General features: G+C 44.9%; 2 protein-coding genes across 4 annotated transcripts in view; one reads left to right on the forward strand and one right to left on the reverse strand.

Annotated features, from left to right (window-relative positions):
- efhb (EF-hand domain family, member B) overlaps positions 1–14,271 on the reverse strand; it is a 69,292-nt gene extending 55,021 nt beyond the window's left edge. For 2 of the 3 annotated variants that reach the window (XM_043690212.2, XM_087987297.1), the window contains exons 1-3: positions 5,478–5,641; positions 5,177–5,239; positions 2,755–2,898 (exon numbers count right to left, since the gene is read on the reverse strand). In XM_043690212.2, the coding sequence (XP_043546147.1) occupies positions 2,755–2,898; positions 5,177–5,239; positions 5,478–5,552 (282 nt within the window). In that variant the 5' untranslated portion in view covers positions 5,553–5,641. Of the gene's footprint in view, positions 1–2,754; positions 2,899–5,176; positions 5,240–5,477; positions 5,642–7,507; positions 7,695–14,143 lie in introns of those variants that run through there. The other variant, XM_087987296.1, reaches the window with a different exon arrangement.
- The window catches only part of LOC122549941 (ras-related protein Rab-5A), a 40,241-nt gene continuing 37,853 nt past the window's right edge, over positions 13,998–16,385 (forward strand). Inside the window, exon 1 of the mRNA XM_043690213.2 lies at positions 13,998–14,108. The gene's annotated coding sequence lies outside the window, so the exon portion shown is untranslated. The remainder of the gene's footprint in view (positions 14,109–16,385) is intronic.

Consider the following 16,385-nt stretch of genomic DNA (forward strand, 5'->3'; position numbering starts at 1 on the left):
ACTCATTTTCTTTCTACACACTGAACAATTCTATAATTGTACCTGAAACCTGGAAAAGTAAAACTATTTAAGATTTACCGGGTATTGGTGAGACCACATCTGGAATACTGTTTATAGTATTGGTCTCCTTATTTAAGGAAGGTTGGAAATGTGTTGGAAGCAGTTCAGAGAATGTTCACCAGACTAATACCTGGGATGGATAGGTTACCTTTTGAGGAATGGTTAGAGATGTTAGCCTTGTATCCACAGGTGTTTAGCAGAGTAAGAGATGATTTGACTGAACCATATTGGGAAGGCTGCCAGGATGGATGTGGGAAGCATGTTTCCTCTTCTGGGAGAATCTAAAATTCGGGATCACAGTTTCAAAACAAGGGGTTACCCACTTAAGACAGGGATGAGGAAAACTTTATATCCCACAGAAAGTCATCAGTGGGATGAGATAATCTCAAAACAGTGGAAGCAGGGTCTGGATATTCTTAAGGGAGAAGTAGATTCTTAATAATCAAGGTGACTAAAGCATATCAGAGCATCTGAGATCATGAAGTAATCAGATCAGCCATGACTTTAATCCACCCACAATGAAAGCTTGTGTCATCGTGATTCTTGATTACTCATGTCCTGCAGTTTTAACAAGAATTATTTCCAAAGCTTTCCACACTGCAGTTTGGCTGCTGGACATATCAGAAGTCATGGGTGTTTCAACCATATTGCTGATGCAATATAGTGGATGGACATGTTTATGCTGCCATCTGATGATGAATTGCTGGAAACAAGTAATTTTGTCATCAAGGTTTTGCTTGGCCATTACAAAGGGCAGTTTTGACATCGATCACATTGCACAAGCTTCAAGTCACACACTGGTCAGACCAGATAAAAATGGCAATGAACTGGCCATATTTTTATGAATAATTATTCACCATTCATCATCGACAAGGTATACCTCACAAAAGCTTAAGTCATAAGATAAGAGTCAAAGGTGTTGGAGGTAGTATATGGGTATGGATAGAGAATTGGCTCTTGGGAAGAAAACAGCGAGTGGGGATAAGGGGTTCTTTTTCAAGTTAACAACCCATGATGAGTGGAGTTCTACAGGGATCAGTGCTGGGATCACAAATGGAGGAAGGAAGGAAGGGAATGTACTGTCACCAAGTTTGAAAAATACACAAAAATAGGTCGAAAATCATGCTGAGGGAGAGAAATACAAATAATTTGCAAAAAAATACTGCTAGGTTAACTGAGTGTGCAAAAAGTGGAATATAATGTGGGGAAATACAACATTGTTTATTTTGAAAAGAACAAACAGAACATTATTTAAATAGGAAAAAAATGGCAGAAAGCTGCAACACAAAGGGACTTGGAAGTATTTGTGCACAAAACAGAAAGCTAACACACAGATGCAGCAGATAATCAGGAAAGCAAATGGAATATTGGCCCTTATCTCATGAGGTTTGTTGTATAATAGTAGAGAAGCCTTACTGCAACTGCACAAGGTGCTGGTGAAACATATCTGGAATACCGTGAAGCAGTTTTGGTTCCCTTATTGAGGGAAAGATATCATTTCACTGGAGTCAGTTCAGAGAAGGTTCACTAGGATGATTCCTGGTTTGGAAGAATTCACTTATGAGGAAAGATTAAATAGGCTGGGAATCTACTCACTGGAGTAAAGGAGAATAAGAGGTGGCATCATTGAAAAATACAGGATTCTTACAGGGTAAATGCTGAGAGGATGTTTCCCCTCATGGGGGAGTCTAGGATCAAAGGGCATAGTCTCAGAATAAAGGGGTATCAATTTAAGACTGTGATTAGGAGGAATTTCTTCTCTTAGAGGGTTATGAGCGTTTGCAACTCCTTGTCACAGGGAGCAATCCTTGTATATATTTAAGAGAGAGAGAAGGGATCAGTAGGGGAATCGAGGATTACAGGGAAAGGGCAGGGAAGTGAAGGTGAGGAATGTCAGCCATGATCCTATTGAATGGTGGAGCAGGCTCGAGGGGCCAAACTGCCAACTCCTGATCCTATTTCTTATGGTTTTATAGTCTTATTGTCATTACTGATTCTAGCTTTTAAATATCGATTTCGCAATATAATTGAATTTAAATGCCCCAGCTTCTATGGTGCAATTGAAGTCATCTCGTCAAATCATAAAGAAGAACAAAGAACAAAGAAAATTTACAGCCCAGGAACAGGCCCTTCGGCCCTCCAAGCCTGAGCCAATCCAAATCCACTGTCTAAGCCTGTCGCCCAATTCCTAAGCATCTGTATCTGTCTGCTCCCCACCTACTCATGCATCTGTCCAGAAGCATTTAAATGAATCTATCGTGCCTGCCTTCACTACCTCTGCTGGCAACGCGTTCCAGGCACCTACCACCCTCTGTGTAAAGTACTGCGGCGTGTATCCCCCTTAAACTTTTCAACTCTCATCTTAAAAGCGTGACCTCTAGTTACTGAATCCTTCACTCTGGGAAAAAGCTTATCTCTATCTACCCTGTCTGTACCTTTCATGATTTTGTAGACCTCAATCAGGTCCCTCCTCAATCTCCTTTTTTCTAATGAAAACAATCCTAACCTATTAAACCTCTCTTCATAGTTTAAATCTCAAGATTATCAGTCTACGCTATGCTACTGTATCCCTAATTTGCTTCATTTTCATTTTATATCCATAAGTTTAAATATGTAATGGGGTTTAAAAAAAAAGTAATGTAATTATTAACAGTGAAACTGAAGTAATAACATGACATTTCAACAAGTACTTACAGATGTAGAGATTTTGCTCGGGAGCCCATGTTCCATTTGTGTGGCAACATCAGGATCAGTTGCTTTGCCATAGAAAATTGTGGCTTTACCAGGTTTGGGACTGCTAGTATTCAAAAACTTCTTTACTACAGGTGGGGTAACAGGCTGTAGGATATGCAATGACAAGAAAAAAGTGGTTGTTTTGATGCCTATTCAGGTTTTGGTATCTGATTTGGATTAAAATGTAAATACATTAACCAATAACTAAGTAAAAATTGGAACATGTTGTAATAACCCCAGAAACTAAAGTCAGCAATCATAGAGAATACATACTTAACTCAATCACAGCATATAACTTTTGTTTGCTATTTTAGCAATGGTATAAACTCATTTAACATAACTGGATGTGAGTGAAGAAACTGACAAACACATGGATGGAGTTTAATCTTTTGGCCCACAGTGAGAGTCACGGAATGGATGGTAAGCAATCTGATCATCTGGGAACAATTTGAAACAGAGAAGAAAACGTCAGAAGCATGAGGTCTTTGAACCTCTTCAGCACTGCATCCAGGTCTCAGCTAGACAAATGATATTGAGCACCATAGAAATCTGGTCGCACTGTCTTTGAAATGTTTATTCAGAGAATCTTCTTTTCCCTGTGAATAGATTATATTTGAATTCCAAAGCTTCCAGAGCAGCATTAGAGAATCCTATATTACACACCCTGCCACTGTTGTGTCTTTCCCATGTCAGAAGCAGTGGTAAAATGATTTGCAGCACTTGTTCTAGGCAGAAAGCACTTTTTTTTTAAAATACTACAGGCTTACTTTAACTAGTGCTAACAAATACTACAGGCTTACTTTAACCAGTGCTAGCATTTAAATTACAAATGGTCATCTGCCTATATTAGGTAATAGTGATCACGAACCTCCAAAAATCTAACAATTGGCAACAATTCCTCATTGACATTAATGGAAAAATGCAAGCTTTACTTACATTGGATCTTCGTACAACTTTGCAGATCCATCAGGAAATTGTTGCAGAGGTTAACTCTGATCCCTAGTGGGGGAGCTCTTTATAGCTAACTTCCCATGATCGGTGTAACACAAATTACTTTGTCTTCCAGAAGAAAAAGAGAATATTTCTCTCCTTGTGGCCTTTTCGACTCAGTTGGCCTAGATAGTCCACCTGTGTCTTCTGCAACTCTTTACCCACTCTGCTGCCACTTCTCAGCTTTGAAGCCACTATTAATGGTTTTTCAGATGGTTAATAAACTATCGGAGGTTGAGTTTGTTAAGAAGCAGCAGCTTAGATATAGTCCATTATTTAATTAGACAGAGAGAAAATATACAACAGATGAGAATGCTTTACCAATTCTGAACCATTCTGTAGAATGGAGAGTCAGACCCTGTGGACTCCTGTGGTTTGAATCAGTGGGGTGTTCAGCCTAATATTTTGGAGTCTTTGATGGTAGCTTTTGATGCTAACATTCTTTATTCTTCCCTCAAATTCCTGGCATTCTCCTAAGAAAATGAATGCTTGTTCACCCAGACTCTCTCTCTCTCCACGTCACTTCCCACCGATCCCTGTTAAAATACTTCATTTTGGGGACTGATAACCGACACAATGTTAATTACCTGGCCAATCTTTTGGCCAATGACCATGGAACGCTGCACATGATGTCAGAATAACTATTGCCTCTTTTATCATTCTTCAAACCGTAATGGATAGTATCCCATTCTATTCATTTGGGCAGTCTCCTGAGGATCAAATATCTCAACTATGAACCTGGGGGAAGTCAATCTGTAAAACCATTGCTCCCAGAAACTAAATAGGGGGTGCAGAATTAAGCATGCCAGTTTGAATTGAGGTGAATAAAGCACAGAAATATAGAAAATACGTGCAGGAGTAGGCCATTCAGCCCTTTGAACCTGCTCTCTCACTGAATATGATTATGTCTGATCATCCAACTCACTACCTTGTTGCCACATTTTCTCTATACTCTTTGATCCCTTTAGCCCTAAGAATTATATCTAAATCCTTGAAAACATTCAATATTTGGACCTCAAACACTCTCTGTGGGTTGCAAATGAAAGAATATTTCCTGAGGTAACTTTTGGGTAAATAGTTAACGGCTTGGTTTGTATGTTGAAAATGTACATGTTAATGTGCTTTTTTCCCTAATCCATTCATTGTGAACTACGTACTTAAGCGTAATACATTAGTTATAAAGCCTCATGTCTGGTTTCGTCTTCAGCTACGAGCTTTTGCGGCGATTGCAATTTTTTTTCAAGCTTTTGATCAAACTAGCCTTGGCACGCGTGGCCGTCTATTGAAAATAAAATCTCGCTGCCCCCAAATGTCATCAGATCAATACGATCCTGTTGCGCAAGCAAACGCCTGTATCATTTTGAAACTGTAAAGTTACAGCGTGTTTACATACCCTGGGCTGGACTTCTGTCAGACAGTCCACAACTCTCCCAGTAATAGGTACCAATTTCCCCGCCTGCAAAAGAAACATATATCACCACCAGTCTCTGATCAATATCATCACTGCATGTACTCTTCGTGCGTCGGTTTCGTTGCTAATTTCTGGCAATTAAATAAGGATTAAATTAAACAAAGATTAAAAATTAAACGTTTGGGAGAACAATTTCAAAAATAATGCGAAAGGTATACTTTACAATAATTGACACAATGAGCAGAAACTAGGAAGAAGAAGGAAGAAACTATTCGGTACATACTGTATCCAGCACTGGATCAGTGTCAGTGAATTTTCCTGCATATACAGGTTTTAAAGGTTGGACGTCGCTCAACATCTCTCCTAAACTTTATGGTGACCGCTAATACTTTGGAAATGTTTGATTTCAGAGGGCATGCACCGTGTCCCCCCCTCTCGCCTACAGGATCTGCGTCTCCCCGTCTGGAATGTTGATTTTTCTACTGTCGCCAGGCAACCATCCGGACGTGAGCATTGGGCGGCAGGTCAGTGGCTCAAAGACAGGCGGCGCCACAGAGCCATGTGTGCGCGCCTCATGCACACAGGTAGGAGGCTGGAAGGACACAGCAAGCCAATCAGCATCAGGAGGTGGAGAAATTGTCATTTCGTGTATGACCTTTCTTCAGGACTGGGTGTGGGGGAAGCTGCAGATACAGAGGGGGGCGGGGGGCAGGTTGTGAAGTGGTTACAAGTGAAGACAGGTAGAGGGTGCAATCTAGTTGGTCAGTGGAAGGAATGAATCAGGTTGCTGGCAGGGAGCAGTGGAAGGGACGGGGAAGGGCTGGGGAGGGAGTCAGGTAATGGGGAGGGAGGTTATAAGAAATTGGAGAAATCAATGTTGAGTCATCTGAGCTGTAGGGTGTCCAGGCGGAAGATAAGGTGTTGAACCTCCAATTTGCTCTGTGGTTCGTTTTGGCATTGGAGGAGGCCAAGGACGGTGATGTTAGAAATAGAGTGGTTGGGGGAATTGAAATAGGCAATGACTGGGAGGTCCGATCGGCCCCTGCAGACCCAGCTGCGATGCTTGGTGAAGTGTTCCCTAAGTTTATGTTCAGTCTCCCTGATAAAGAGAAGATCACACTGGGAGCACCTTATGTCTCCACCCCATATACACCATACACCACTTCAAATACTTGGACTTGCAAAAAGGTCCTGACATAGGTACACTTTTGTTTTGCTCTGACAGATTGTTTTCCTCTCTGTGTAGGAAATCTCATAATATGTGCTGAGAATGGTGGTCCTTGATTTCCTAATTGCCAGCAAGGGCCACATTGACTGCACAAATAAAGGGTTTTACAGTGTCTGCATTGTCAATGTCAGCCAACAAATTCTGAATCTCAGGAAATAACTTGCTACTTCACACCACTAGATAGCAACACTCCTTTCCACTTCCTTACTGTGCGGCTTCATAGAGTTTTACAGCATTGAAAGAAGCTATTCAGCCCATCGGGTCCATACCGGCCATCTATCTACTCTAGTCCCATTTTCCACTACTTGGCCCATAAGTATGCTATGGCATTTGGTGTGCTTATCTAAATAATTCTTAAATGTTATGAGGGTTTCTGCCTCTTCCACCTTCTGGGTGAAATAAACTTCTAAAGATCATTAAGTAGTGCATTCCACTCTTATCATTTTCACTGAAAGTCAAAATAAGAAATTCTTAAGCAAATCGCTCCATAGGAGACAATAAAGGAAGTTTTTCTATGTAGGCCTGGAGATCTGCACACCATCATTTGCGTAATGCTATTTGTTAATGAAATGAGCAAATTTTCAAGTACCTATCCACAAGGCTGAGGGGTGACCTTATAGAGGTTTATAAAATCATGGGGGGCATGGGTAGGGTAAATAGACAAGATCTAATAGACAAAACTAGAGCCCACAGGTTTAAGGTGAGAGGGGCAAGATTTATAATGGAGCTGAGGGGCAACTTTTTCATGTGAGGGTTGGTGTGTTGATGGAATGAGCTGATGAAGGCTGCTACAATTACAATATTTAAAAGGCATCTGGATGGTTATATGAATAGGAAGGCTTTAGAGGGATATGGACTGAATGCTGGCAAATGGGATTATGTTCATTTAGGATATCTGGTTGGCATGGACAAGTTGGACTGAAGAGTCCATTTCTGTGCTATATATCTTTATGATTCTCAGGGTCCCTTCCAAACACAGTAGTCTCTGCATGATAATTATGATAGATATGGGCTTGAGGGGATAGTACAATGCCTCATTTTTTTAGACCCAAACTGCCAATGGAGGATTTGTTAATTACACTTACCTAATCCAAAGAACCATGTCTAGAGTGCCCAGGTTGATGTGAGTTATCCCTGCACAACTCCAGAACTCCAGCTCTGCCCTTCCAGAAAAAGGTGGATCCTTCACCTTGATCATTTAATAGACTTCTCCTCTTCACCAGGTCTCCCTTAGGATGGCAATGTCAATGTCCGAATGCCTGAATTCCTGAGCTATAACGAAAATTAGGCATGTCTACAATGGTCCTAACGCTTCAGCCCCAGACCTCATTTTGACATTTGAAAGTTGCATGAATTTCTCCATGCCAAGCACTTAGTCTTGACAGAGAGAGACCTTGATCAAAAGAAACTGAAGCATTTCTGCATCTCACTCATAGTTCGCCCTCCCGCTCAGCTTTGTATTATCTCCAAACTTGAAAATATTACACTCAGTTCTCTCATCTAAATCATTAATATATATTGTGAATAGCTGGGGTCCATGTACTGATCCCTGCAGTAGCCCACTGGCCACTGACAACCACTTGGAAAAAGATTGTTTATTCCTACTGTTTATTTTCAGTCTGCCAACCAGTTCTCTACTGACATTAGGACACAACTCCAATTCCCCACACTTTAATTTTACATGCTAATCCTTTATCCTTATCAAAATCCTTCTGAAAGGCTAAGGAAACTGCATCCAGCCGCTCCCCAGCCTACCAACTCCACTACTTACATCCTTGAAATATTTCAGCAGGTTTGTGAAACATGATTTCCCATTTGTAAATCCATGCCCACTTTGTTCAATCGTGTTATTGCTTTCCAAGTGCTCTACTATTAGTTTTTTTTAATATAATAGACTTTAAAAGTTTCCCCATTACCCTGGTCAGGTTAACCAGCCAGTAATTCCTGGTTTTCTCTCTACTGCTTCTTTTACATCGTAGAGTTAGATTAGTGACCAGCCAATCCTAGCATCTGTTTCAGACTCCAAAGAATCTTGAAAGACAATCGCCAATGCATCAATTATTTCTCGGGCCACTTCCTTAAATACTCTGGGATGTAGATTATTAGGCCCTGGGGATTTATTTGCTTTTAATCTCTATTTCTCTACTAATTCTGATTTCCTTCAGTTCCTCCCTCCCACTAGACTCTGTTTTCCACAACATTTGTGTTCTCCTTTGTGAAGACCAATGTATGTGTTTATTCCCTGTTCCTAATTGTCAATGACCTACATTCGTCCACACTCATCTTTTTCTCTTCGTATATCGTTATAAAGATCAATGCTGATCTGATTATAACCTTCACATTTCCAACTTATACTAATAATATTTTATTCCCTTAATTAACAAGAGCCTATCTTCCACTCCCTTAGAAATATTCAAGGAACTGTTTCCATCACTTTTAAGCAAAAGAGTTCCAAAGACTCAAAATCCTCAGAGTAAAACAAATCTACACTGTTTTAAGTGAAAGTCCTGTAATTTTTAAGCAGCTATCAATTATTCTGGATTCTCCCTAAAGAGGAAACATCTCTCCACATTCACCCATTGAAGTCCCCTCAGAATTTTATGTTTCAAAAATTGACTCTTACAATTCTAAACTTGAGTGGGTATAAGCCTAGGTTTTCTTTCCTTTCCTCATTAGACGAGGCGCCCATTTCAGGTATTAGTCCAGTAAACGTTCTCTGAACTGCCTCCAGTGCATTTACATTTTTTGTCAATATGGTGAACAATATTGTGCACAGTATTCCAAACATGATCTCCCACGTGTTCTGTATAACTGACGAATAATCTCCCTACTTTTGTACTTAATTGCCTTTGGGATGTATGAAACATTGTATTAGCTTTTGTAATTACTTGCTGTGCTCGCATACCAGGCTTTTTTGATTCATGCATGAGGACACTGAGATCTCTCTAAATTACAGACTTCTGCAGTCTCTCACCATTTAGATAATATGCTTCCTTTTTTAATTCTTCCTCCCAAAATGGACAATTTGATTTTCCCAGGTTATGCCCCATTTGCTACATCTTTGTTCCCTCACTTAATACACTTATATGTTTTTGTAAACTCCTCGTGTTTTCTTGCCAACTTAATATCCTATCTCACTTTGTGTCATCAACAAACCTGGCATCCACAGTTTCTGTCCCTTCATACAAGTCATTTATATAATTTCAAATCCCAGCATGTGACACACCACTTAATACATTTACACCTCCTCTGCTTCATGTTTGCCAAACAGTCTTTTATCCATGCCAATGTGCTGTCCCCTACACCATGAACATTTACTATTTGCAATTATCTTTGATGTGGAACTTTATCACATGCCTTCTGCAAATGTAAAAACAGAGCATCCACAAGTTCCCCTTTATTCACAGGATGCGGATCTTCTCAAAGAGCTCCAATAGTTTAGTCAAACAAGACTTTCCTTTCATAAAACAACATTGATTCTTCCTGATTAACTTGAATTTATCTAAATACTCTGCTATAACTTCTTTAATAATAGCTTCTTAAAATTTTCCAATGACCCTTGTGAAGCCAATTGGCCTGTAGTGTCCTGCTTTCTGTGTTCCATTTTGAATAAAGAAGCTACATTCACTATCTTCCAATTTAATGGGACCAGCCCGAATCAAGGGAGTTTGGAAAATTAAAACCAGTGTGGCAGCTACCTCAGAGCCACTTTGTTTAAGACACCAGGATGAATTCCATCTTGTTAGTCTGCAGATTCAATAATTTCAAAGTTTGTGCGAAGATTTGTAGCTCGGGTGCTCGTTGCTTTGGTTCTGTTCGCCGAGCTGGAAGTTTTTGTTGCAAACGTTTCGTCCCCTGGCTAGGCGACATCATCAGTGCTTGGGAGCCTCCTGCGAAGCGCTTCTTTGATGTTTCCTCCGGTGTTTATAGTGGTCTGTCCCTGCCGCTTCCGGTTGTCCGGTGTACTGCAGTGTGTTGTGGCCCTTTTGAATAGTGTCCTGATGCAGCTTCGTTTTTGTGTGTTGGGGTGGTTACTTTCATAGTTTAGGACTTGGTCTGTGTGTGTGGCTTTCCTGTATACCTTTGTAGTGAATTCTCCGTTCGGTGTTCTCTGTACCATCACGTCTAGGAATGGGAGTTGGCTATCCTTTTCTTCTTCTCTCGTGAATCGGATTCCTGTGAGTGTGGCGTTGATGATCCGGTGTGTTTTTTTCTATTTCCGTGTTTTTAATTATTACAAACGTGTTATCGACATATCTGACCCAGAGTTTGGGTTGAATTTGTGGTAGGACTGTCTCTGCTATGAGTCCTGAGATTGGTGATCCCATGGGTGTTCCGTTGATTTGTTCGTATATCTGGTTGTTGAATGTGAAGTGTGTTGTGAGGCACAAGTCCAGTAGTTTAAGTATGCCATCTTTGTTGATAGGTTCAGCGTCCTGTTTTCTGTTCTGTATGTCCAGTAGGTTGGCTATTGTTTCTCTGGCTAGGGTTTTGTCAATCGAAGTGAACAGTGCCGTCACGTCGAATGATATCATGGTTTCTTCTTTGTCTATGTGTATATTTCTGATGATGTCCAAGAATTCCTGTGTTGATTGTATAGAGTGTTTGGATCCGCTGACCAGGTGTTTCAGTTTCTGTTGTAGTTCTTTGGCCAGTTTGTATGATGGTGTCCCTGGTAGTGATACACACACAAATGAAGCTGCATCAGGACACTATTCAAAAGGGCCACAACACACTGCAGTACACAAGAACTGCAAAAAGAAGAGGAACACCTATACAAGGTATTCGCCAAAAACGGATACCCGCGCAACTTCATCAACAGATGCCTAAGAGAAAGACCACGGAACGAGGACATACCACAACCAAAAGGACTAGCCACACTACCATACATCAGGAGCATCTCGGAACTGACAGCCAGACTACTGCGACCCCTTGGACTCATAACGGCACACAAACCAACAGCCACGCTCAGACAACAACTCACCAGAACGAAGGACCCGATACCCAACATGAGCAAAACTAATGTAGTGTACAAAAAACCATGCAAGGATGCACAAAACACTATATAGGACAAACTGGAAGACAGCTAACAATCCGCATACATGAACATCAACTAGCCACGAAACGACATGACCAGCTATCCTTAGTAGCCACACACGCAGACAACAAGCAACATGAATTCGACTGGGACAACACTACTATCATAGGGCAAGCCAGACAGAGAACAGCCAGGGAATTCCTAGAGGCATGGCATTCATCCACAAACTCCATCAACAAACACATTGACCTGGACCCAATATACCAACCACTACAGCGGACAGCTGAAACTGACAACCGGAAGCGGCAGGGACAGACCACTATAAACACCGGAGGAAACATCAAAGAAGCGCTTCGCAGGAGGCTCCCAAGCACTGATGATGTCGCCTAGCCAGGGGGCGAAACGTTTGCAACAAAAACTTCCAGCTCGGCGAACAGAACCACAGCAACGATTCAATAATTTACTCAGTATTACTTCTCTGGTGATTGTGATTTTCTTGAACTCCTCCCTCATTTCCATTTTCTGATTTATTGCCGCTTCTGGGATCTTACTTGTATCCTCTACATAGAAAGTTGCCACAAAATATCTGTTAATCTGTTATTGCTTTATTTTCCATTATTAATTCTCTGATCTTATTTTCTATTAGATCAATGCTCACTTTGTTAACTCTTTCCTTCTTTAAATATATAGAGAAATTGTTACTACCAATATGTTGTTTCTGGCTAGCTTTCTGTTGTACTATGATTTTTTTTCCATTATTAATGTTTTGATCATTTTAAAATATTCTGTCCAATCGTCTGACCTACCTTTGCTTTTTCTTTTAGTTTCATACAGTCTTTAACATTTACAGTTCATCACAACTGGTGTGTCCATCCTGTGGATTTTATTTTATTCATTGGAAAGTATCTATTCCCTATATTTTGAAATATCCCCTTACATCTTTTGACATTTTTAAAATCTAATTTTACAATTCACTTTAGCCAGCTCTTCTTTCATGACCTCATAACTGTCCTAATTAAAATTGTAAACATTAGTCTTGGGGGAAGAGGTCCCACCTCTCTCTATCTCTCTCTCTCACACAGAATGCAACATTCAGTATATTATGTTGAATGTTGATATTATGGTCACTGCTACCTTTGGGCACCATCCCTATGAGATTGCTACTTAGTCCTATCTCATTGCACCAGGTTTAATACAACCTGCTTTCTGGTTGACTCCAGAATGTGCTGTTCCAAGGAACTACCCGAAAAATATTCAATGAACTCCAAATCTAGCTATCTTTGCCCACATAATTTTTCCAGTTGATAAGTAAACTAAAATGTCCCATTGCTGTGCCTTTCTGATAACCTCTAATTATTTCTTCTTGATGTCCCACCCCACCATGTGGTTACTGTTACTGGATTGTACACTATTCTCGTACAAAATTTTTAACCTTCATAATTTCTCATTTCCACATTCATTGTCCTAACTGCCTTGGTTTCTTGAACTTAGATCATCCCTTTCTATCAGGCTAATCTTATAATTAACTAAGAGAGCCATCTCTCCACCTGTCCCTACTTTCTTGCCATTCCTACATGGGCTGTATCCTTTATAATTCAGGTCGCGATACATGTTATCCTGCAGCAATGTTTCTGTAATGGATATCAGGTCATACTTATTCATTTCTATTTGCATTCTCCAGTTCATTCATTTTGTTTTGAAATTTGTATGATCAGCTATTTCAGACCCAGCAAACCAGACGTCCTCAATCTGCAATCACTGTCTAAGGTGATTTAATTTTAGCTCCTTGATTGTTGGAGCTGCCAGGAGGCGGTGGAGGCTAGTACAATTGCGACATTTAAAAGGCATCGAGACGAGTACACAAATAGGAAGGGTTTAGAGGATTATGGGCTGTTTGCTGGCAGGTGGGACCAGATTGGGTTGGGATCTCTGGTCGGCACAGATGAGTTGGACCAAATGGTCTATTTCCATGCTGTATATCTCTATGACTCTAACTGCAACATTTAAAAGGCATCTGGATGGGTATATGAATAGGAAGGGCTTAGGGGATAAGGGTCAAGTGCAAGCAAATGGAACTAGATGAGGTTAGGATGGACACGTTGGACCGAAGGGTCTGTTTCCGTGCAGTACATCTCTATGACTCCTAGATCCGATTAAGTAATTGAATATTGATTTCAACTACATCATTTCCTCAACTTAAAAAAAGTTTAAACTTGACATAGTTATACTTTTGAACTGAAAACGACCTGAGACCAAATTTCCCCTGTTCTTCTTGCAAAGCCATTTTCATTAATTATTGGCATTTAGTCCAAGCTATTCATTTCATGGAAAAGGTGCCACACTTTCCAGTATGAAACGTTGCTAAACTTGAGAGTGACAGACAGTAAGAAACCTCAATAACAACAATGCACTAAACAAGCGCTTGCTATTCAAACAAGTGGTTTCCCAGGAATTCCCAAATCGTGACAGGAGCAAAGCAAAGCACGTGGTGTGAGCCGCGGACGGGCACAGTGACGGGGGACGTGATGCGGTACGTCAGTGAGTTCCGGAGCGGAGTGCTGAGGCACGCGGAGGTAGTGGAGCGGCGCTCGGTCAGTCTCGAGTCCCCGGACACAGGGCGGAGGGAGCATCGCCTCCTGCTTCAGCCGGTAAGCTGCAGGCCAGGACGGGCGGTTCTACTCACTGGGGTCTGCTGGAAAGCCGGGCCGCACGGTGGACTCCCGGCATCTCGGGCTGGCGCTGTCACTGTCACTGAAGTTGCTGCTTTAAAAACCCAAAATGGCGGCTCCCGGCTGCGCAGATTCAGCAGCAAAACAGAAAGGAAGGCCCCGGGGTCAGAGGGAGGGAGACCCCGGGGTCAGAGGGAGGGAGGCCCCGGGGTCAGAGGGAGGGAGGCCCCGGGGTCAGAGGGAGGGAGGCCCCGGGGTCAGAGGGAGGGAGGCAGGCCCCGGGGTCAGAGGGAGGGAGACCCCGGGGTCAGAGGGAGGGAGGCAGGCCCCGGGGTCAGAGGGAGGCAGGCCCCGGGGTCAGAGGGAGGGAGGCCCCGGGGTCAGAGGGAGGGAGGCCCCGGGGTCAGTGTGTCAGAGGGAGGGAGGGAGGCCCCGGGGTCAGTGTGTCAGAGGGAGGGAGGCCGGCCCCGGGGTCAGAGAGAGGGAGGCCCCGGGGTCAGAGAGAGGGAGGCCCCGGGGTCAGTGTGTCAGAGAGAGGGAGGCCCCGGGGTCAGTGTGTCAGAGAGAGGGAGGCCTCGGGGTCAGTGTGTCAGAGGGAGGCCCCGGGGTCAGTGTGTCAGAGGGAGGCCCCGGGGTCAGTGTGTCAGAGGGAGGGAGGCCCCGGGGTCAGTGTGTCAGAGGGAGGGAGGCCCTGGGGTCAGTGTGTCAGAGAGAGGGAGGCCCCGGGGTCAGTGTGTCAGAGAGAGGGAGGCCCCGGGGTCAGTGTGTCAGAGGGAGGCCCCGGGGTCAGTGTGTCAGAGGGAGGCCCCGGGGTCAGTGTGTCAGAGGGAGGCCCCGGGGTCAGTGTGTCAGAGGGAGGCCCCGGGGTCAGTGTGTCAGAAGGAGGCCCCGGGGTCAGTGTGTCAGAAGGAGGGAGGGAGGGAGGCCCCGGGGTCAGTGTGTCAGAGGGAGGGAGGCCCCGGGGTCAGTGTGTCAGAGGGAGGGAGGCCCCGGGGTCAGTGTGTCAGAGGGAGGGAGGCCCCGGGGTCAGTGTGTCAGAGGGAGGGAGGCCCCGGGGTCAGTGTGTCAGAAGGAGGGAGGGAGGGAGGCCCCGGGGTCAGTGTGTCAGAAGGAGGGAGGGAGGGAGGCCCCGGGGTCAGTGTGTCAGAGGGAGGGAGGGAGGCCCCCGGGGTCAGTGTGTCAGAAGGAGGGAGGGAGGGAGGCCCCGGGGTCAGTGTGTCAGAAGGAGGGAGGGAGGGAGGCCCCGGGGTCAGTGTGTCAGAAGGAGGGAGGGACGGCGGCCCCGGGGTCAGTATGTCAGAAAGAGGGAGGGAGGGAGGGAGGCCCCGGGGTCAGTGCGTCAGAGAGAGAGAGAGAGGGAGGGAGGCCCGGGGTCAGTGCGTCAGAGGGAGTGAGGGAGGCCCGTGGTCAGTGCCTCCGAGGGAGGGAGTGAGGCCCGTGGTCAGTGCGTCCGAGGGAGGGAGTGAGGCCCGTGGTCAGTGCGTCCGAGGGAGGGGGTGAGGCCCGTGGTCAGCGCGTCCGAGGGAGGGGGTGAGGCCCGTGGTCAGCGTGTCCGAGGGAGGGGGTGAGGCCCGTGGTCAGCGTGTCCGAGGGAGGGGGTGAGGCCCGTGGTCAGCGTGTCCGAGGGAGGGGGTGAGGCCCGTGGTCAGCGTGTCCGAGGGAGGGAGGGAGACCCGGGGTCAGCGTGTCAGAGGGAGGGAGGCCAGGGGTCAGCATATCAGAGAGAGAGAGAGAGAGAGGCCCGGGGTCAGCGTGTCAGAGGGAGGGAGGCCCCGGGGTCAGTGTGTCAGAGGGCGAGAGAGAGAGCACGGGGTCAGTGTGTCAGAGGGAGGGAGGGAGGCCCAGGGTTAGTGTGTCGGCTGGAGGGAGGTTGGCCCGGGGTCAGTGTGTCAGAGAGAGAGAGAGGGAGGGCGGCCCGGGGTCAGTGCCTCAGAGAGGGAGGGCGGCCCGGGGTCAGTGCCTCAGAGAGGGAGGGCGGCCCGGGGTCAGTGCCTCAGAGAGGGAGGGCGGCCCGGGGTCAGTGCCTCAGAGAGGGAGGGCGGCCCGGGGTCAGTGCCTCAGAGAGGGAGGGCGGCCCGGGGTCAGTGCCTCAGAGAGGGAGGGCGGCCCGGGGTCAGTGCCTCAGAGAGGGAGGGCGGCCCGGGGTCAGTGCCTCAGAGAGGGAGGGCGGCCCGGGGTCAGTGCCTCAGAGAGGGAGGGCGGCCCGGGGTCAGTGCCTCAGAGAGGGAGGGCGGCCCGGGGTCAGTGCCTCAGAGA

Source organism: Chiloscyllium plagiosum, unplaced genomic scaffold (assembly GCF_037043375.1).
Source record: "Chiloscyllium plagiosum isolate Xiang-an unplaced genomic scaffold, Cpla_swu_hap1 HiC_scaffold_5, whole genome shotgun sequence".
Lineage (NCBI taxonomy): Eukaryota > Metazoa > Chordata > Chondrichthyes > Orectolobiformes > Hemiscylliidae > Chiloscyllium > Chiloscyllium plagiosum.